A 23,209-nucleotide genomic window follows, 5' to 3' on the forward strand; every position below is an offset into this window, starting at 1 on the left:
TAAGGTCTTAAATATACTTCATTCTTCTAAATAACAGAATTATTATGTTCATATACTTTTTAACATCTGAAACGTACTGTAAAATTAACTCTTTTGGGGCACCTGGGTGGCTAAGTCTGTTAAGCATGGGGCTTTGGCTCAGGTTATGATCTCACAGTTCATGCTTGGAGCCCCCGACCTGCTCTGTGCTGACAGCTCAGATCCTGGAGCCTGCTTCCCAGATTCTTTGTCTCCCTCTCTCTCTGCTCCTCCTCTGCTTGTGCTCTGACTCTCTCTCAAAAATAAACATTAAAAAAATTTTTTTTTAATTAACTCTTTCGACTTATAGATACCTGATTCAGAAGAATCTATGAATCTGCTGGTCTTACCAAAAACATTAATTCCTTAGTGGAAATATACAGAAATTACAGCGTAATACCAATTAGCTTCCCGACCGGTATTTGCTGCGGCCATTATCATTATTGCGCTCATCACCAGGGCAGGGAAATGTGAAAGGTGGCAGCACAGGCTGGAGCTTTTCTGCCCCCATGCGCCACATTACCCCACGAGAGGGCAGAGCCCTGGGAGGAGGTCTGGGAGCTGCCGCGTTGACTCACCGCCAAGCCGTCCTGCGGCCCCCCCCCGACCCCCCCGTCACTTGCTTATCTGGTGACTTGGCCATGGCCTCAATGTAGAGCTGCTAACCTAGATTCTTAATTTTGTTTAGACTGGCAGAGACGTGCTGCAAAGTCAGCTGCGTGAAAAGAAAGAGAAGGTGCTTCAAAAAACGTACATTAAAAAATACACAAACAAAACACATGCAACCTCTGGTTCTCTGAAGACATAATGACAAAGGGCACAGTGACAACGTTAACTCCCACCCCCACCCCCACCCCCGAGCCAGGGCACGGCCAGTACAAATGAGACTTTAAATACGTCTATTCGCAATACGGTAATCTTTAGAAAGCGTACAGTAAACCCACATATCACCTTCCAAAGGGGGTATTTTCTTTTGACAGCCATTGTACGAAGCCAAGACGGAGTCAGCGGGGGAGTCTGTGACCGAGTAGGGGGCCAGGTTGGTCCAGAACATCTAACAGGAAGTCACACTCTGAGCCGCAGAGGACTGAGGGCGCGCCTGCGCAGACGCCACAGGGCCCACGTACCGGCTCTGCGTGCGCGTGCGCATGTGCGGTGCTGACGCCCCGGCTCCCGTAGCCGCCGGAGGCGCTCGCGTGAACCGGCTGAAGGGGAAAAGGGGGCCGGGCGTTAGCGTTACGGGGTGCCGGGCAGCCAGACAGGCCCAGCGGCCTGCACCCGAGAGTCTGTCAGGCTGAGCTCACTGAACGTCAAGGTGAACGCTTCTGAAGTCCTAAGTGCGCTGCGTGAAGCTCCGTGCTCCGGCCCTGAGGCTGACAGAAAAGACCGTCCTCTCGGTTCGGTACTTCTCAAGAGCAAAGTCTAGTTTTCTCGCCGAGGTGGGCACTTCTAGAACAAGTCTTTAGAAACCCACGTGGAAGAAGAGATGTAACAAAATAGGAGAATGAACACTAGTAGTTCTTTGTGCTGAGTTTGGAACAGAACAAGTTAAATCCACGCCATGCTTTTTTCCACGACCTTCCTTCAGAACCCTGGAGATTTTATAAAAGACAGTTTGGAAATTACGGGCTCACAGTTTTCTGTGACGCCATCAGCAAACGCTTCACCAGTGGATTAGTTGAATCTCCAGTAGAAATCATTTTTGGCATCTGCTTTCAAGAAGTAGGTTTCCCACGTTGGCTTTGTAACACTCTGCTGAGACCTGCCCTCCCTCTGCCCCCACCTTTACAACTGGAATTATTATTTTTTTTTAATGCTGAAGCCAAATCCCAGAAGTTGAGCACCTGGCTAGTGTTCGAAATACAAGAAGGATGTTCTCATTTTAGAAATAGCTTCCTGGTTTACCTGCCTGCTGTGACCCGATTTGCTCTCTTAAAATGGGATCTTACGAGAATGTTCTGTGCGTTTAAGTCAGGAACAAGATTAATAAAACTGAATTTAAAAAACAAAACCAGGAAGACAAACACTCTCGGAACGCAGAGGGTAAAGATTTCTCTCTCGTTGCAGTGTCTCTTTGTGAAGTGACTTCACGAAGATCAAATGTTAAAACACGACTGTGAAAATTTTGTGTTTGCTTTTTAAAATCTCACTTTACCTGTAAGAGAAGTTTGTGAATTTGTTCTTGTAATTCTGTTATGTCTTTGTCATTACGGCTCGTATTTTTTATTCTGGTAAAACATCCTCATTCAGCAGACCCCTACAAAGCGTCAAGTGAAAGATGGAGTCAAGCAATTAAAAATGAATTTACAATAAAGTCTAAGGTGACTTTTTAAAAATTTTTAGAATTAAAAAAAATTTTTTTATGTTTTGAGATAGAGCACAAGTGGGGAAGGGGCAGAGAGAGACAGAGACAGAATTCAAAGCAGGCTCCAGGCTGCGAGCTGTCAGCACAGAGCCTGACATGGGGCTTGAACCCACGGACTGAGAGATCATGACCTGAGCCAAAGTTGGACACTCAACCGACTGAGCCACCCAGGCGCCCCAAGTCTAAAGTGATTTTTTAAACAGAATGTTCAAATAACAAATCTATGCTTACACAAAACAACTCTTTAACCTCAAATAGAAAATATAAAGCTAAAAATCCCATTCATGGAGGCAGAGAAAATACTGAGAAACAAAGGAGACATTAAGAGGCTTCTCTGGCTTGTCTAGAGCTCCAATCTTTCCACAACTATGTCAGCACTGAATTTGTAGAAACCTAAAATCTGACGAGTAACCTCTCTACCTGCCAAAGTATCTTCACCAACTACTGGTTTCAAAACTCAATATTAGCTGAATAACCTACAGTACGAATTTTAAGACCTTAGGTCTGCCAGACAACATTTAATGTTTAACGTACCCAACCACTTCAGTTATATAGTAAAGATGGTTCTGGAACCCACCTATTGGTGAAAATGTGGCTGTCACAATACCTTCAGTCTTGTTTACACTGGAGCATTTTTAAACTACCACCTACACAGCAGGGGCAGAAATGCCAGCAGAAAGCATCATGAAGAAGGGAAGGAACTGACTTGTATGCAGGAACAATACCACTTTTATAACACACAGCAAGAATAACATTTTCAAAACACTTATGATGTGCCAGGCACCATTCCAGGTGCTCTAGCAAGTATTACGTCCTTCACCGGAGTTGAAAACTTGCTCGAGGTCACCTAGCTGGTGAAGTCTAAGCAGGTGTTCATGAAGGGACCACAGCCTAGGCTCCAGGGTGCACTTTGGCTACGGCGGTATACTGCCTCTTGGTACCTGAGTAACTAAGGTACTACTGATGCGATCCACTGAGTCAGATGTGTCATCTCCTGAGTCTTCACAACCCTATGAAGCAGGAATCATTGTGACTCCAGAGAAGTCTGGACACTTGCCAAGTCACTTGCCCCAGAAGCAGTTGTCAGGGTGTGATTCGGCACGCCTGGCTCCAAAGTCAGTGCCTTCCTTTTTCCACTCTGCCATGCCACTGTTTCTCACAACTTAAACACACAGCCCAACTTCCTAAAAACTGAGATACTGTCCCAAAGACAGAACTAATTATTCACACAGAATGTTAGTAGCTTCAGTCAGGAAGAGCTCTGCCTCCGGAGACCATCTCCCTCTTTGTCCAGACCCCCAGGGCAACGTCATCTCCCCTGGCACACAGACCGTGGATGGTGCAAATCAATGCCTTGCGGCACAGCATCGTGTATGTGGTACGTAAATGGCAAACCATACTGGAATGCACAGCCTAGCACACTGTACACAGCAGTCCATTGGTCTGTCTGTTGCCTGTGCCTCCCGATGCCACGTGAGCACTGTGGGGTGAGGCTCTCTGGTTGGTTTTGTTCACCTCTCCAGTGCCTCCAGCACTGCCTGGTACATACAAGCAGGGATACACCAGCAAAGGAGCAGTCTGGCTGAACAAGCTACATCTGATTGGTGATAAATACATCCGTGCACCGTGTACTTGAGTACCTTCCAGAAATGTTGGGTTTTGTTTTTCAAGTGAAATTCTGAAATGGAAATAGGGCAGACTGCTTTGTATTATGAGATTTACGTATTCCTGTTTGTGAAACTTTCTACAAAGAGAAGCTGTACTTTTGATCACTAATCACATAACTCAAGACGATTAACGCAGAGGCTGTGGAGACGCGGCCTTTGTGGGGCAGTGGCAAATGCCGGGCAGTGCTAGGCCGCTGGGGACTGAAGGAAGGCGCATGAGGGGTCAGGAAGAAAGCCTGGTTCTCGTCTGCACTTTGCAACTTCCTCCCTCAGTGACCCCTGCTAGAGTTACTCTTGCGCCGAACACGGATTTTATCTGTAGAAGGAGAGGAAACAGCACATAACCCGCCTGGCCACAGACAGTTAGGATCCCTGCTAATTGTCCACTTCCTGCTTCAACCGTCACACTCTCCATAGCTGTTCACAGGTGACCGTGCCACCTCCATGTCCTAGCTCTCCTGCTACGCTAGGGGCCCCGTGATGGTAGAGGGGTCATCTGTCTGGTTTACCATCTCATTCTCAGGGTCTAGCATGATGCCTGACACAGCCGGGGATCCCTAAGTACCCGTTACAATGGTTTTATAAACATGATGGACAATTATTTTATAATTATATTACAAGATTAATACTTACTAGACTCTGACTACTTCCTTTACATAACTCTGGAAACTGGGATGCAAACACGGGTGTAATTTTTTTTTTTTAATCTGCAAACATGGTGAGTACTTGGGTATCAGTTAATTTCGTACACAGGTAATCGAAAAACTGAAAGGACACTTGGGGCATCTACATCGCTCCGGCACTGACGGGGAGGGTACGCAGACCAACAGACAGACAGACGTCTCATGAAAGCCATCATACTTGCTCTGGGGATTCCCGCAATCATACTAAGCAATCACCTGCTTGTTTTAATTTCCCCATAGATTTTCCTACTGGGAAAAAAAGTCCTTTCTGACGAACAAAAATAACACTTACCGGGCAGTCATTTTTCTTCTCCTAACTGTTACACTCGTTTATCACAAATCGGGTCTCATGAGTTAGGGAGGCATGGAGCCCACTTCTCTGCTTAGGGTTCCAGACCTGCTCTGCTGAGGGCCAAACCCTGGAGCACAACGACGCAGGAGGACCTTGGGACTTCTTCCCGCCACAGCTAGGTGCCCTCTATTACGGTATGAAGACATGAGAAAGTAAGACTTCTGGTAGACCTACTTCTCCCAGTTTTATGCTCATGTGCACAAAGCTGTACAGCCAAACACAAAAGACAGAATTTCTCAATCTCAGCAGGATCCTGGAGAGTGAAGTATAATTTCCATGCTAAAACAAAACAACAAAACATCACAGGGGACCCTATGGCCCCACTGAGGGGCTTGCAGGTCAGCTTTAAATTTTAAACCAAAAAGCAAGGGGCTTGGAGTATTTTAGGGGATATGAGGGGTGGCCCAGGTTGTTTTAGGTCCATTTCACAGGGTTCTGTCACACGGATGGGAGGCAGCAATCAAAGAGGCTTGAGTCAGCCCTGCTGGCAGGAAAATAAAAAGTAAAAAGGACCTAATTTAACAAAAAATAAAGATTTGAGGGGCACTTGGGTGACACAGTGGGTTAGGGGGTCTGACTCTTGATTTCAGCTCAAGTCATGATCTCGCGGTTCATGAGTTCAAGTCCCACACTGGGCTCTGTGCTGAGAGTGTGGAGCCTGCTTGCCCCGCCCCCCCGCCCCTCCCAGACACTCTCTCTCATAATAAATAAACTTAAAAAAAATTAAGATTTCATCAAAGGGGCACAAGTAAGTGGAATTTGACCGCAGAAGCGGATATAAAAATTTTACACTCTCACTAAAGGGAACTTTAAAATTCAGAAAAGAAAAAACCCTTTTATCTCCCCATTACCTTACACATAGCCAAAATGTGTATTTTAATGTATTTCCTTTCTTCTTTTTTCCTGTTTCACAATGTTTGTGTGTCTTTTGAACATAGTATGACCATATGGTGTAAACAATTTTGTATGCTGTTTTTTAAGTCTAATATATGTAGTTTCTCATGCTATATAATCTTGGCAAAAACTTGTATTGATCAATAATACAACATGTCAAATATTCCAAAACTTTCTTTTTTTTTTAAATATTTTTTTAATGTTTTGTTTATTTCTGAGAGAGAGAGAGAGACAGCATGAGCAGGGGAAGGTCAGAGAGAGAGGGAGACACAGAATCCAAAGACAAGCTCCAGGCTCTGAGCTGTCAGCACAGAGCCCGACGCGGGGCTCGAACCCACGAACCATGAGATCATGACCTAAGCTGCAGTCAGACGCTTAACTGACTGAGCCACCCAGGCGCCCCTCCAAAACTTTCTTAATGATGGACGTAAAAGCTGCTCTAAGTCCGCCATTATGATTGAACAATGGTGCAAAATATGTCTTGTCTTTATAAAGCTTTTCTGTATTTAGACATATTCCCTTAGACTGCTCCCATAAGGGTCAAAGAAGGAGAAATCTTTCAAGCCTGCTGACCCATACTGCTACGCTGTCTTCCAAAAGCACCTCAAAACAACTATGTGCTTGATTGAGTTTATGTGTCAAGTGATTCAAAGGGACTCACTGGGTGGAAGAATATTATCAGGTTAAAAAAAAAAAAAGGCCTTCTATAACACACCAACACGGACAGATTTACGTTCGAACTTTATGCCGACCAACAATGAAAGAAACCCTCCAGTTCCATGGGTTCACGTAGCCGGGCCAGCTGGAGTCCAATATGACGTAATCTCCATTTTGGGTACAAAATCGAATGGGTGAGCGTTCAAAGGGAGGGTGGCCTGCATACTTCAAGACTAAATAAGATAATACGACGAGATTAGAATCTACTTAACGCAGGTATTTATTGCAAATGGCTGTTTCTAGGCACTTATTTGTCACGTTTTCCAGAATGTCCAAATAGAGAAAAAACTGGTTTAGCAGCTTGAACACACTGCTTACCTGCTGAAGGGTGAGCTTAAGAGGAGCTCTAACAAGAAATGAAATGAAAAGCTGGAGCAGGCGAGCAGTTGCTCCTGTAAAGAAGCAGGTCCTCACCTTTTCGGTGGACAGCAAGCACGTGAGAACGGTCTTCGGGGTGCACGTACGCTAAGATGGATGTCCCCAGCAGGTCCCGAGGTAGGTAACCCAGCAGAGGCACTGCTCTAGGGGACACGCACAGCACGGGCAGCACGTTACACGCAGCGAGCAATGTTCATACTTTATGCAAAAAATATTTTACTTAATTCTAAATGCAAAAAAAAAAGTATGCGAAAGATGTCATTACGGCGTTTATAAAAGGAGCAAACAGCCTGAGTGCCCACACTGGGGAAATGGTTACACAATCTAAGAAATGCTGGTCACTAGACAGGGAGCACCAAAGTCACCTATGGACCTTGCTAAAAGGCAATTCACAGGCTAAGTCAGGGCTTCTGGGGGAAGACCAGGAATCCGCATTTTTAGCAAGTTCCTCAGGGGTCTCGGATGCCTCCCACTTAAAATGTTTACAGGGGCACCTGGGAGGCTCAGTTGGTTAAGCGTCTGACTTCGGCTCAGGTCATGATCTCACGGTTTGTGGGTTTGAGCCCCGTGTCGGGCTCTGTGCTGACAGCTGGCTCAGAGCCTGGAGCCTGCTTCTGATTCTGTGTCTCCCTCTCTCTCTGACACTCCCCTGCTCACGCTGAGTTTCTCTCTCTCTCTCTCTCTCTCTCAGAAATAAATAAAACAGTAAAAAAATTAAAACGTTTTCAAAGGGGTGCCCTTGTGGCTCAGTCAGTTAAGTGCCCGACTTTGGCTCAGGTCATGATCTCACATGGCTCGTGGGCTCAAGCCCCACATCCAGCTCTGTGCTGACAGCTTGGAGCCTGAAGCCTGCTTCAGATTCTGTCTCCCTCTCTCTCTGCTCCTCCCCTGCTGGTGCTCTCTCTCTCAGGAATAAATATACATTTAAAAAAAAATAAAAATAAACAAAATGAAAAGTTTACAAAGATCACACCATAGTGTGAGGTCAAATGAATAGAGCGGGCTACAAATTGACACAGCATGGTTAAGGCTGTACATAAGCAATGTCGCCTAGAAGGTAGTAACAGACAGACAGACAACCAGCACGCAGAAACACATGTAGGATGCGGGTTCACGGGAAAGCTGTGAATGCAGTCTTCAGGATGACTTAGGAAACGCTGGCTCCGTAAACGTTTTCCATGTGTACACATGCACCAGTACTTCCTCCTGCAATAAGTGTAAGCCATTAAATATCGCCAGCTAAATGTTCTTACTTTCTACAGATGACATCACACAGAGTATTTCACTGTTGCTACTCAGTTTCAAGTTATCTACTATTAAATAAGCCTGCTTTCAGAAGCTGAGATTTTTTAAAAATCAAAATGAGTAACTATCATAACTGTGCCAACTTTTCTGACTCTCGTGCTTTACACATCCATGTACCGGGATGCACTAATCCCCGGGTTTTCACATTTCATGAATAAGTAAAATTCACAAATAAATGTGGGGAAAATAGAGGGTCCTCATCAGGGGATAACACTGTTTATTTTTCCAAATCAAATTATTAACAAAACAACAATAAGCAGCAACTACTATCTACTATCACTCTTCTTTAAGACTCTGAATACCAAAAAAGTAGAAAGGACTTAAGTTCAAAATAAGTAATAACGCTTTAAATTAAATAAACTTATCTTTACCAAAAAAAAAAATCTGTTATTTTTCCTTTCTTTCCCCCTCACTTCAGACTAATAAACATTTCATCAAAGGCTGGTTGGGGAAACCCCATGTCTGGTGGAAATCACTCTGGCATGGGAACTAGGCCAGAGTTTTGGCCCCATTTCGAACACATCACATACTATGTGGCCAGGCTCATGGTCCTCTTGCGTAAAATGGAACAATAATTCTTGACTTACCTAAAGCAGACTATTGTGAGATCAAATATAAGCCTGAGAAGTATTATATGCAAACTACTTATATTAAAAATAAATTTTAGGGGGCGCCTGGGTGGCTCAGTTGGTTAAGCATCTGACTTCGGCTCGGGTCATGATCTCATGGTTCATGGGTTCGAGCCCTGCGTCGGGCTCGGTGCTGACAGCTAGCTTACAGCCTGGAGCCTGTTTCGGATTCTGTGTCTCCCTCTCTCTGACCCTCCCCTGTTCACGCTGTCTCTCTCTCTCTCAGAAATAAATAAAACATTTTTTAAAAAGTTAAAAAAAATAAAATAAACTTCATACTAACAGAACTCAGATGGACAAATGGATAGATGTCTGTTAGGGAATGTAGGAGTATGTAAACATAATATAAACATTCTCACATTTTTCTCTAATTTCGGGAACAAATTTCTTTCCAGCTTGAAGAAGTACTTACCTTTCGTCTATTTCAAGAAACACACACCCTGGGATGTGTGTTGTGGTAGAAATTCTTTATCCACCAGGATTCGAGGAGCTATGAAAAACAGAAAGACTCACCTACAGGCAAATACTAATTAGTCATTTACTTAACTAACCACTTACATTAAAAAGGCAACAATACCTCTACATGAAATGGTAGAAATGTCACTTAGGGGGCCTGGCTTTGAAGTAGCCAAAGCTGTGGTTAAATTATAATAATTTTCATTAACTCGATTTAATTAGGTCAAAATGCAATGCCTACTAAAGTTAATTTAATTTTATTTCTTTCAGAAGGCTTCCTACCCAGTGCAGAGCCCAATGTGGGGCTTGAACTCACAACCCTGAGATCAAAACCTGAGCTGAGATCAAGAATCAGAAGCTTAACTGACTAAGCCACCCAGGTGCTCCTGAAGTTAATTTTTTTTATTTTGATTTTTTTAAAAAATAGTTTATTGTCAAGTTGGTTTCCATATAACACCCAGTGCTCATCCCCACAAGTGCCCTCCTCCATGCGCATCACCCCCCTTTCCCTCTCCCCCCACCCCCATCAGCCCTCAGTTTGTTCTCGGCATTCAAGAGTCTCTCATGGTTTGCCTCCCTCCCTCTTCCCACTATTTCCCCCCTTTCTTCTCCCCCATGGTCCTCCGTTAAGTTCCTCCTAATCCTCCTATACGTGCAAACATGTGGTATCTGTCCTTCTCTGCCTGACTTATTTCACTCAGTATAACACCCTCAAGTTCCATCTATGTTCCTACACATGGCCAGATTTCATTCTTTCTCATTGCCAAGTAGTATTCCATTTTCTTTATTTTTTTAATTTTTTATTATTTTTTGAATGTTTATTCATTTGTGAGAGACAGAGAGACAGAGCACAAGTGGGGGAGGGGCAGAGACAGAGACAGAGAGTTGTAGAATCCGAAGCAGGCTCCAGGCTCTAAGCTGTCTGCACAGAGCCCGATGTGGGGCTCCAACTCATGAACCATGAGATTAGGACCTGAGCCGAAGTGAGACACTCAACCGATTGAGCCACCCAGGCACCTTGCTAAAGTTAGTTTTAAATAATTCATGTACAAGAAAAGCTTACTCATCGCAAATAATTGAACAGTCAAAGCAAGAGGAAATTAAAGGTCAGGACTAGAAGATGTGGTTGTATTTGCTGGTGGCGTATGACTGAGCACGCTGGATTTGCCATCAGAGTGATTTGGAGATTTCAAATCTGTGTGATGAAATTGGGATGGCCAGTTCTGCTGAAGTTCACTTTGAACATGGAGTGACTTGAAATCCTACACAATTTCATGTGCAAGAAACAAGAGGTGAAAGCGGTCACCCACAAACACACAAACACACACACACCTCAAATAACTACGGCCACTGCTGTGCACTGCATGTTACGAGCCACGCCCGTCCACGTCTGACTTCAGACAAGCTTCCTTCCACCCTCATGGTAACTCAGGAGCGGTGGCCGAGCCGACACCCACAATCACAAGCCACCGTGGGGCTTTTCCAAGGTGAGGTGCCTCATTCACTGCAGTGACTGTGCTTCTTAACCATTCAACATGTAAAACTGTTACTGCTTTTATTAGGTTCCTGTCTTATTTTTAATGTGCGGTTAAGTTTTTTTGAGTGTTGTGCTCCTAGAGCCCATTGTTCCCATAAGCCCTGTGGTTTTGTGTGTGTGTGTGTGTTTTGCGTTGTTTTTTTTTTGTTTTTTTTTTTTTTGTTTTTTTTTGCACAGGACAGTAATTTTTAATGAAGGGTAGTAAATAGACATTAGGGAAGATCTGCTATAATCGCCCACAGAGTTCGGGGCCAACCTGAAGTCTTGAGAGCTCTTTCCTGGTTCTATGGCTCAGTAAACAGGCTTTCACGGGTTCCTACCCGATATGGTGACGAGGTGACGTCTGATCTAAAAGCAGATGCTCTGGACTCACCTTCCTCCAGGGGAGGGGCTCTCTGTCTTCACCTCTGCAGAAAAGAATAAAAACTGACGAGTTCCTGTCCTGATGCATCCAATTCGCCCAATGTGAAACCAGGCCAGGAGAAGGGTCTATTTGGTAATTTCCGAGAGAGACAGATCCAAGTCTAAAGTGTTTAAATGTATTTATTTTAAAGAGAAGACAAATGTTGGCTTATATTTTTAATACTCAAGGGCAATTATACTTCTTCATTATTCTGAAAAAAAGAGGTCTTATGGAAGGGCGGCTGGTGGCTCAGCCGGTTACGCATTTGACGTTTTGGTTTTAGCTCAGGTTATGATCTCGTGGTTTGTGAGTCCGAGCCCCACATCAGGTTCTATGCTGACAGTGTGGCCCCTGCTTGGGATTCTCTCTCTCTCTGCCCCTCCCCAGCTCTCTTTTTCTCTCTCAAAATAAAATAAACTTAATTTTTAAAAAAAAAGAGGCTTTATGGAGAGCCAGCTTAGTGAATTAAAAATGGAACTAGCCATCCTATGACTTTTTCTGACCGCCAAACCCTAGCTTCCCAGTGTGACTTTCCGCTTCTCTGAAGAGGGGCAGGTGTAAACTGTCTTACCTCATGTGTCTGAACCAAGAACCACATGACAGAAAACGGGGCTCCTTGTGATCACGCCCCCAAAGCCAGTTCTCCACCGTCCCTTCCTACGCTCTCCCAGCGGACGGACTCAGTCTTACTGCCTCAACCACCCCCTGGATGGGCGCGGGGCCCTGTGTGTGACTGAACACTCCTTACGTGCCTGCCTGAGCCAGAAAGTAGGGCTGGAACCTGGTGGCCAAGCCCCAGTGCGGGGCACCTCCCTGGGAAGGGATGGCTTGACTCCAAGACTTTCACCCTGTTTCACAGCTCCAGCTGCCCAGAGGACATTTCTCCTTGGATATAATTGTCCCCTTAGTGTCAACGTGCCCACAACTGGATTCATACTCCCCTGTTTCTACCAGTCACATCTCCCCTCTCCCACCATTGTTTACATAGGCGTCAAATAGTTGTTAGTGGCCTAGAAGCTCCACGTCCATGTCCACGTGCACGTGTGCTCCTACCCCCACTTCACCAGCTTGCCTCTCTGCAGACTCCGGCACTTCCGCCGTGACCCCGCTTCCGCCACTGAGAAGAGGGTGGCCTTCCTTGACCTTGAGCCACGAGCTGTGCCTGGGTCTCCCGTTCCCTCCGATTTCTGAGGGCACATCTCCCAGGCTCACCCCGCCGCAGGGTTTGCGATGCCCTGTGTGTGCGGGTGACCTGGGTCCCTGTCTCTAGCCCGGACTCCTCCCTCAACTCCAGACTTGCGGACCAACGCCTACTCAACACCACGATGGAGATTCCCGACAGGGGAGGCAAACCTAACTTGTCTTCTTGCCCTCCTCCCTCCAGAAAGCTGCTTTCCTGTCCCCTTCACCCCAGCACACGGCGACCGCAGCCCAAGACTTGCGCTACCTCGACTGAGCCTCAATTTCACACCCCAACCTCTGATAGACTCCAGCACCTCTCCCATATGGAACTATCCAGGACATCCGGGACGTCTCCACATCTCCTCCCCGTCCGTGCACCTGCTGCCTCTCGCGCCTGCACCATCCACAGCGCCCAATGCGCTCCTTCCATAAGGTCAATTACCATCCTTCCGAAAGATGAAACTGAGAACCCTAGAAGCCAGGATGAGCCTAGCAACCAGCTCGCCCCCCACCATGCGGAGTTGGTCTTATCCGGATGGTGATGCCACTTCCCAGCACAGGGGAGAGAGGAATCCTTGGAGAAACGACTGACTCCACGTCCGAGGTAGGAAGTGTCTAGAATGAGCCTGTGACATCATCCCTGAAGCAAAGGAGGCTGTGCCCAACCGCCAGGGCACCCTCACACGGCCCCGGAGCTCACCTGAAGGGGCTTCTGCCGGCCACAGGTGGGACGCTTTGGGCATCACAGATGGAACGGGAACCTTATCGTTTAGATCCTGTCCTGAGATGCCGATGGAGGAAACGATTCACGATCCGAGATCTGCTTCAGAATCGTGGGGAGGGCGGGCTGAGGAGCCGGTGGTGGCAGAGAGGACAGAAGATGGGCCTCGGGCTAAAGTTATTGAGGCAGAATGATAGGTACATACCAGTTCACTGTACTTTCTCCTCTATTTCCCTTTATTTTGCAAATTCCAAAACTAAAGTTTTCAAATCAATGACACACCTGAACAAAATGTTTCCTTCAGGAACAAGCTCCCTATGGTCTGGTCCCTGGGTCTTCATGTCCATCCACCCTCCCCCTCCCCTGTCACTCCGCCCACGGGCCAGGCATGCTCTGTCCCCAGGGCCTTTGCACCTGTCTGGAACACTCTTCTCTCCGAGAGGTATGGCTCACTCTCTTACCTCCTTCAGGCTCTGGCTCCAATCAAGCTTCTTATTAGAGAAGGATCCTTGACCGCCCTGAGTATACTAGTAATCTCTGCGCTGCCCAGAAATCCCTTACTCTCTTGCACAGAACTTACCGCCAGTGGACACGTACATAGGTACCTATTTATCACTGGTTCCCCCACACACAGAATGTAAGGTTCATGAGGGCACGATCTTTGTACCTGTAGCCTTGCCGGGCTCAGAGAAGGCACACAGATACATTTACTGACAAAACAAACAGCACTTACTACGTGGTAAGCACTATTCTAAGCTCTTCATAAGAACTCATCTGTGAAGGACTAAATGAGCCAACACAGCCCTCCGTCCCACGCACCTGTCCCCAGGGTATCGCTCCCCAAGCCCTGGAATACTATTAGCTCAAGTCTCCCCAACCCCACAGAGCGGGGGGACTAATCCATAACAAGGCGTCTTCTCTTTAGTTTTCCACACCTCTGGAGCATTTAGGAACTTCAATGCGAATACTGGGAATTGTAATATCACTGAAACACATTTTCTTTTTATTGTGAAAGTAACATGAATAAGTCATAGCAAATTCTGAAGAGAAAAAAATATTAAGTTCTACCAGAAATCAACTATTATTAAAATGTTGGTCTGTTTTCTTCTGGTTCGCTATGTCTGGAGCTTTTAAATCCTTCTCTTAAATAGATCTTGTCTAATTTCCTTTAAAGTTACTGAAAATCTCAAAAATTCGGGCTGTGTGACTGGCTCAGTTGGTAGAGCATGTGACTCCTGACCTCAGGGTTGTGAGTTCAAGCTCCACGTTAGGCGCAGAGCTTTCTTAAAAAATTTTTTATAATTTAGTGACATTTCAAAAATTAAATTTATTTTTTTTATTTTTTTTTTTTAAATGTTCATAGCAGATTTATTCGTCATAGCCCAACTGGAAACATCCCAGATGTCCTTCCCAAGATAATTCTTTTTTTTTTTTTTCCTAATGTACTAATTTTATTTTTTTTTTATTTTTATTTTTTTTACAAATAGTTTATTGTCAAATTAGTTTCTACATAACACTCAGTGCTCATCCCCAAAGTGCCCTCCTTCATGCCCATCCCCCCCTCCCCCCCACATCCATCAGTCCTCAGTTTTTGTCAGCATTCAAGAGTCTCTCATGGTTTGCCTCTCTCCCTTTCCCCCACCATTTCCGCCCTTCTTCTCCCCCTTGGTCCTCCGTCAAGTTCCTCCTAATCCTCCTATACGTGCAAACATATGGTATTTGTCCTTCTCTGCCTGACTTATTTCGCTCAGCATAACACCCTCAAGGTCCATCCATGTTGCTACACATGGCCAGATTTCATTGTTTCTCATTGCCATGTAGTATTCCATGGTATAGATAAACCACATCTTCTTGATCCATTCATCTGTTGATGGACACTTAGGCTCTTTCCATGTTTTAGCTATTGTGGAGAGTGCTGCTATGAACATTGGGGTACATGTGCTCCTATGCCTCAGCATTTCTGTATCCCTTGGGTAAATTCCTAGCAGTGCTATTGCTGGGTCATAAGGGAGTTCTATTGTTAGTTTCCTGAGGAACCTCCACACTGTTTTCCAGAGGGGCTGTACCAGTTTACATTCCCACCAACAGTGCAGGAGGGTGCCCGTTTCTCCACATCCTCGCCAGCATCTAGAGTTCTCTGATTTGCTCATTTTAGCCACTCTGACTGGCGTGAGGTGGTATCTCAGTGTGGTTTTGATTTGTATTTCCCTGATGAGGAGGGATGCTGAGCATCGTTTCATGTGTCTGTTGGCCATCTGGATGTCCTCTTTGGAGAAGTGTCTGTTCATGTCTTCTGCCCATTTCTTCACTGGGTTGTTTGTTTTTCGGGCGTGGAGTTTGGTGAGTTCCTTATAGATTCTGGATATTAACCCTTTATCTGATATGTCATTTGCAACTATCTTTTCCCATTCCGTTGGTTGCCTATTAATTTTCTGGGTTGTTTCCTTGGCTGTGCAGAAGCTTTTAATCTTGATGAGGTCCCAACAGTTTATTTTTGCTCTCGATTCCCTTGCTTTTGGGGATGTGTCAAGTAAGAAGTTGCTGCGGTGGAGGTCAAGGAGGTTGTTTCCTGCTTTCTCCTCTAGGGTGTTGATAGTTTCCTGTCTCACGTTCAGGTCCTTTATCCATTTTGAGTTGATTTTTGTGCATGGTGTGAGAAAATGATCTAGTTTCATTCTTCTGCATGTTGCTGTCCAGTTCTCCCAACACCATCTGTTAAAAAGGCTGTCTTTTTTCCATTGGATATTCTTTCCTGCTTTGTCAAAGATCAGTTGGCTGTATACTTTTGGGTCCACTTCTGAGTTCTCAATTCTGTTCCATTGGTCTATGGGTCTGTTTTTGTGCCAATACCATACTGTCTTGAGGATGACAGCTTTGTAGTAGAGGCTGAAGTCTGGGATGGTGATCCCTCCCGTTTTGGTTTTATTTTTCAGTATTACTTTCACTATTCGGGGTCTTCAAAAATTAAATTTAAATGTGACCAAAAACCAAAAGCAAACAAAAAACAAAAGAACTCAAAACAAGGGTCATTTGAAAGTTAAGTTAATATCATCCAGTGGTTCTTAGAGAGAGAGAGAATGCCTCTCCTTGCCCTGCCGGCTAAGAAGGATCTCTGCTCTTCTTCCTGATTGCATTATTACGTACGCATTTTGTGAACGTATGTCTCTTCTCAATCAAAATACAAACCTCTTGGGGCACCTGGGTGGCTCAGCTGGTTAAGCATCCGACTCTTGATTTTGGCTTCGGTCGTGATCTCAGGGTTGTGAGATCAAGCCCCACGTTGGGCTCTGTGCTGGGTGTGGAGCCTGCTTAGTTAGGATTCTCTCTCTCCCTCTCCCGCGCCTGCTCTCTCTCTCACTCTAAAAAAATAAATAAAATGCAAACTTCTTATGGCAAGATCGGAGTCCTTGCTGAATCCGAAAGAATCTAAAAAGTGCCAAATAAACTCAGAGCATAACCCACCATTCCCAGCCCCCACAGGCCCCAAGACTTACCAGATCCTGCAGAAAAAGGGTTTCAACGGAGTGAATTCGTACCGAGATGCTGCAGGAAACAAAGTGTTACTCACCCCCTCCCAGAGCAGCAGGGCAGGGCAACCCCTCCTCACCGAGACAAACTTGAACTATCCCCAAACAGTAAACTATTCTTTCAAAGGAGATACTCTCAGGGTGCCTGGTGGCTCAGTCGGTTGAGTGTCTGACTTCAGCTCAGGTCATGATCTCACAGTTTCTGAGTTCGAGCCCTGCATCCAGCTCACTGCTGTCAGTGAACAGCCCACTTAGGATCCTCTGTCCCACCTGCCCGCCCCTCCCATGCTCATGCATGCTCCTTCCCACTCTCTCAAAAATAAATAAACATTTAAAAAAAAAGAGGAGATACTCTTGATTAGAATAGGCCTCCTGCCCTCACTTTGAGATCCAGTCACATCCAATATTTTCCAGCGGCTTTCCGATTCTAGCAGGGACTCTGAGAGAGACAGTGAAGGCATCGGACTGACTTCTGTCCCTATTGCTTCCTGTGGTCCTTTCCCTATCACTAAAACTGCCCGAACTCATCTCTCCGATGTCACTGCAATAATCCAGTGACACGCTTACTTTGGTGGCAATATTCTATTTCACTCTAATGGTCTGGACACACCCCATAGACTGCCGATTTAGACAACTTACAGCATTTAGGTATATGTCACATACGTGTCTTTGACTTTTTTTCTTTCCTGGAATAAAGTGTCCGCTCCCAGCCAGCGCCTGTGCACAGAGCGGGCACTGAGGCAGGAGCAGTCCATGGAGACGCACGACTCCTCCCGCGCGTGACTGCGCCTTGGACTTGCCCCTGACTGCCTGGCCGCGCCTCCTTCCCCCAGTCCTTGTTCCTGCACTTGCCACGGGGCTCAGACGTGCACTGTGGGCTGGGGGTGCCGCCCCCCTCCTCCCCCGCCCTCTCCCAGCGAGTCTCTTCCACCACTAACCCCATCCTGACATTTGCTTCTCAGCTGAGCCACACTAAGTTAGCTTGCCTGTCGAGTGGGGACAACGACAGAGTCTACACCTCATAAGGTTTTTGTGAAGATTAGCGAACCCACTGAAACACGAAGAAAAAGTCCCTTTTAATAGACGGGTAGCTATGAGGATGACCCCCTAATGCTGCAGGACGTTCAAATGCCTGAAGTGCCTTCCCCGCCACCGGCGAGCTCGCTTCTCCCAGCAGCCCCGTGTTAGCAGGCCGCCAGGAAATAGCAGCATTTCACAGCGAGCAGCTAAATGGCTTTCATAGCTCACGAAGGGATGAGACTCGACTTAAAGGTCAGATCTTCTGATTCCTTGCTTACAATTCTGTGCACACGGGAAGCACCGGAACTCCACCGGAGGGCAGACTCGCCTGCGCTATGTATACAGTACGCCAGGCAGCTGAAGTCAACTGCGTTCTCTCTAGGGGTCACGTAGGACGGAGGGCCCGACCGCGGATCTCAGATACTAGATGGGAGCCCGTTATCATTTCCACACCTCGGCCATCACAGCGGATTCTGGCTTTTGGAATCGCACCCGGAAGAAATAGTGGTCAGACCCTTCTGTGAGGGCTGCGTGACAAACCAAAGTGGATATGTGCTCAGACGCCAGGCCAAACGCCGAGCTGATAGCTTCCTCTGTCCCCTTAATGTTCTAGGAGATCAGAGGAGGGGACAGAAGGAGGCAACACGGGCCCAGCCCAGAAACGGCTCAACAAGGGCTGGGATCGCTTGGGTGTGCGAGGCAAAGCACAGTGTGGGCAGTCACTGAGATGGGCAGCATCTCTTTACAGAGGAAGCCAACTTTTAGGTCCAAAAGATGACTTATGTTTTCACACAGAGGGGAAATACCACGGCAGCAAGTAATATGCAAAGATAACACGGTTGAAAAGAGCAGACAGAGACTGGGGAGGCTGTGTTAGGGGAGCGGCATCTGGGCAAGCTCGAGGGCTGGCGGACGGTGCCCTGCGCCTGCTCTGTTCGCAGCCAAATGCCAGGGCCCTGCATCCTCCCGGCCCGCGGTGCTTGTTGAATAAATGGTCACGGAGTGGGTGAATGACCAATAAAAGCAGAGAAACAAAGATGGACAATTAAAGGCTGAAAAATACATGTTCGCGAAAGAGGAACCGAAATGACATCCACGTTTTTGAGTGACAGGAACACGGGGAAGCCGGAAAGGAGGAAGACGGGTGTGCGTCTCGAAGCTCACACAGACTGTGTGCAGAAGATGGGGCAAAGGTCACGGAACAGCGGACCCTGCAAGGTTGTTCTCCCCGGGTCCGTGTACGCGCTGAAAAGTCGGGAGTGGGCACAGAGCCCTAGACTTGCACGATGAGAACGTTCTGGAGATGTGTTTCACAACCATGCCAAGGTACCTAACACTACGAAACCGTTCACTTAAATATGGTTAAGGTGGTAAATTTTGCGATTTTTTTTTACCGTGATAAGTCAAATTTAAATTTTAAAAAGTAAGAGAAAAAGGCTTGGAATCAAGAGAAAAAAGTTGGTCTACATCCCAAGCTCTCAGAAATACGCTAACAAAGGATATGAAATAAGTAATAAACGGTGGCTTTAAAAAGAAATAATGAAGTACTTAAAAAAAAAAAGCACATGGGACTGAATGTCACAAAGAAAACTGTGGCCAGGGATCCCAGGGTCGGGGGAATAAGCATTTCAGAAGAAAAACAAAGTCATGAGATTCGTGAGCTTTTAGGGGGAAGCAAAACTAGAACCGGAGCGGACCGTGAGAAGTTTATCTTCAAACAAAGCAAAGAAATAATGAAGTCCACTTAAGAGGAGAGACGTTTGATTTTATTAACTTAGAGAAAACAGAGTCTGCATAGCAATTAACCTGCTATTCGGTACACCGGCTATCAAACCATATTTATGACTTATGACCTATGCAGTTAACTTGACTAAATGACAGCATGTTAACTGGAACTTTTTGTTATCGGAAGCATTTAAAGCACTTTATTTGGCATATTCTGACTTTTCATTTACTTTTTAATTTTTTCAAAGTTTTATTTATTTTTAGGAATCCCCATGCCTAACATGGGCCTCAAACTCACGACCCTGAGATCAAGAGTCCTGTGTTCCTCTGATTGAACCAGCCAAGCACCACCACGTTCTGACTTTTTAAATAAAGAAATAAGAAAATCCATAGAGTTGGCAGGTTCAAAACAATATGTTAATTTGGGTACTATTTCTCAAAGAATGCAACTGATCTTTATGAGGCAAGATAAACACCTGAGTGTTGGTCCCATTACTTCTTTGGGTCCAGCTGTTCCAGAAGGGAAGCTGAGCACAGGCGGTGTGTGCGTAGCACACGCTCACGTCTTGAGGGGCGAGCAGCTTAACGAAGTGTGAGGAATCCAAGGAATCCTTACAGTTCAGAATTGAAGCGGCCTGTTCAGAAATGTGCACTAACCTTCCTGACAGAAATGAAAACGTTGCCACAAAGGTAGCCTATAAAAAACATTGTAGACAAATGCCGGCACTGAGATCCTTACAGCAATATTCCCTCAAAGGTAAGTTTCTTCTAGACTTCCAATGTGATCAATAGCTTAAAATTTTTTTTAATGTTTTTATTTATTTCTGAGACAGAGAGAGAGACAGCATGAGCAGGGGAGGGTCAGAGACAGAGGGAGACACAGAATCTGAAGCAGGCTCCAAGGTCTGAGCTAGCTGTCAGCACAAAGCCCGATATGGGGCTTGAACCCACAAACTGTGAGTTCGTGACCTGAGCCGAAGTCGGATGCTCAACCAACTGAGCCCCCCAGGTGCCCCTCAATGTGATCAATAGCTTAAAACACACACATACGTCCTGTGAAGACCGCAGGATTCTCCAACACATGTCTTAACCATTCACCGTAAAACCTGCATTTTACTTTCTGAAGGTCTGACTTCTATACCAGGCGACACACCAGCATCTCCTACGTCTCCTAAACATGCATGTGGCACATTGGCTTCTGATTCCTTCTCGTTCGCAAACTGGGGGGACTGTCATCTCTTCACCAACACAGAGCTCTAGGCTTTAGGACCAAGCTCAAGAGCCCCCTCCCTTGAGACACCGTCTCTGATGAACCTCAGGACAGAAGAATGATTTCTCTGATTTGTTCTGTTCCATCAGACATCTAGAATGTTCATAGTCAGCCACGGTTTGTCTGTGGGTCCAGCACCCGCATGCCTTCCTCTCTAGCTTTACTTTGAAGATCATAGAGGGAAAAGGTTTTCTTCAACTTTTCGGTGTCTCACTTCTCGGACACACGTGTGACAGTAACATAAGCAGATCCGGTGGTGAAACAATCGCTGCTGTGAGATTAGGACAGCTCGCATGCAGACATTACAAAATCTTTACGTCCCCATCACGCTGAGGTCTACAAGTGAAATTAGGGGCGCCTGGGTGGCTCAGTTGGTTAAGCGTCCCACTTCAGCTCAGGTCATGATCTCACAGTTCATGGGTTTGAGCCCCGCGTAGGGCTCTGTGCTGACGGCTCAGAGCCTGGAGCCTGCTTCAGATTCTGTGTCTCCCTCTTTCTCTCTGCCCCTCCCCCCGCTCATGCTCTGTCTCTCAAAAATAAACATTAAAAAAAATATAAGTGAATCTTTAGAGGTGCCTGGGTGGCTCAATCAGTTCACAGTCCGACTCTGGCTCAGGTCATGATCTCAGAGTTTGTGAGTTCCAGCCCCGTGCTGGGGTCTGTGCTGACAGCTCAGAGCCTGAAGCCTGCCTTGGATTTTGTGTCTCCCTCTCTCTGCCCCTCCCCTGCTCACACACTCTCTCAAAAATAACTAAACATTAAAAATTTTTTAAAATTTTTAAAAAAATTTGTTAATGTTTTATTTATTTCTGAGAGAGAGAGAGAGAGACAGCGTGAGCAGGGGAGGGTCAGAGAGAGAGGGAGACACAGAATCTGAAACAGGCCCCAGGCTCTGAGCTGTCAGCACAGAGCCTGACGCGGGGCTCAAACCCACGAACCGTGAGATCATGACCTAAGCAAAAGTCGGACGCTTAACCAACTGAGCCACCCAGAATTAGTGTAGATTTGCTCCCTCTCCCATCAAGCAACGTAAAAAGCTCAGAACATTTCAGGGACTAGAACCACACTGACCACTCTTCCCTCTTGGGTGAGGTTCGCGAGCAAACGGATGTACTTGCACGACCCAGTTTTCCCTACAGCTCGTCTTGCGTTGTTGGCCGTGAACACAGCGAAGGGCACGGCTGAGGGCATCTAGAGTGCTCAGCTTATCGGGTCTCTCTGATGGGAAGTATTTTTCCGTTTCTTGGACAACCATGGTAAGTTCTTCTGAAGCTCTGTTTCGATCTTGCTGTTCACTGGAAGATTAAAACAAAAAACCCAAAACTCAACTCACGCTTTTGATGACAAGAACAGCCCACAGTTAACTGCACCGCACGTGATGTGCCCGGCAACTTGCTAAGTGCTCACCACGGGTCAGCTCATTTAGTTCACCGCATTTCCACACGTGCGGGATCCCCACTCGGAAACGGGTGATCATCAGACATTTTCTGTTCTTTCTCATTCCCACTTGAGCCCCCCATTCCAGCTAAATCCTTAACCACTCCTTTGACACTTCCGGTTCTCTTCGGGAATTCTTCAGTTGTCTGGTACCCCCTAAACCTGCCAGGCTCACAAACCAAGGAATCAAGGGTGTCAGCCCTCCTTCCCCTCTACCAGCGGTGGGAGAACAACGCACGAATCGGTGTGTCACCTGCGACCACCCTCCGCGCGTGGGCTCTGCAGCTGGCACTCTGGCTCCACATCTTCTCGTGTCCCCTCCCCAGCGCCTCAGGGTCGCGGGTCTGTGGTCCCTCAAGTTCCAGAGGCTGAGTCCCCCTGGAGTCCAGAGACTGAGGGCTGGACCCTTCCAGATGGTCACAGGGGTCCATCCTTGGCGGGGCGGCCCAGTCCGTCGCCTGCCTCTCCGTCACTCTGCGAGCAGCGGCAGCCCCACAGCGCTCACCGGGCGCGCGGTCGCCTCAGGGAAAGCTACAAGTCACCGGGAGCCGGCGGCCATCGTCCCCCGCCCATGTGTTGGAAGTTTTCTCTGCGGGGTCTCCATGCAGTCTCTCGGACGACTCCTCTCGGGGGCGGGGTGGGCAGCCTGGGGGTGTCGCCTGAGGGCGACACAGGGCACTAGTGTCCAGGGAAGCGGGCGGCCTGCTGCGAGAGGCCCCTGGGCGCCAATGGCTCCGCGGAAACCCGACCCGGGCAGGGGAACTTAACGCGCCAAGTTCCGGGCCCCCAGGTTCCCAGGGCGGCACCGCCTTGCCGCCGGTCCCACGGCAGAGGGCGGGCTCGGGGGAGACCTCCCGGCGCCGGCAGAGCCCTCACTGACTGCGGCCACCCCTGTCACTCGCCCCGCGGGGCCGAACCGGGCG

At 46.9% G+C, this 23,209-nt stretch overlaps 1 protein-coding gene across 1 annotated transcript in view; it reads right to left on the reverse strand.

The window, feature by feature from the left end:
- Positions 1-22,845, reverse strand: part of PER3 (period circadian regulator 3) — a 42,292-nt gene extending 19,447 nt beyond the window's left edge. Inside the window, 14 exon segments of the mRNA XM_039234961.1 lie at positions 597-733; positions 970-1,035; positions 1,146-1,223; positions 2,174-2,253; positions 2,256-2,275; positions 6,713-6,869; positions 7,111-7,217; positions 9,421-9,474; positions 13,287-13,319; positions 16,802-16,850; positions 20,076-20,274; positions 20,746-20,750; positions 21,906-22,144; positions 22,829-22,845. Coding sequence (XP_039090892.1) covers positions 597-733; positions 970-1,035; positions 1,146-1,223; positions 2,174-2,253; positions 2,256-2,275; positions 6,713-6,869; positions 7,111-7,217; positions 9,421-9,474; positions 13,287-13,319; positions 16,802-16,850; positions 20,076-20,274; positions 20,746-20,750; positions 21,906-22,144; positions 22,829-22,845 — 1,241 coding nt within the window.
- Between the last annotated feature and the right edge of the window lie 364 nt (positions 22,846-23,209).

This window comes from Hyaena hyaena, unplaced genomic scaffold (genome assembly GCF_003009895.1).
Source record: "Hyaena hyaena isolate Hyena2069 unplaced genomic scaffold, ASM300989v1 scaffold_94, whole genome shotgun sequence".
Taxonomy (NCBI): Eukaryota; Metazoa; Chordata; class Mammalia; order Carnivora; family Hyaenidae; genus Hyaena; species Hyaena hyaena.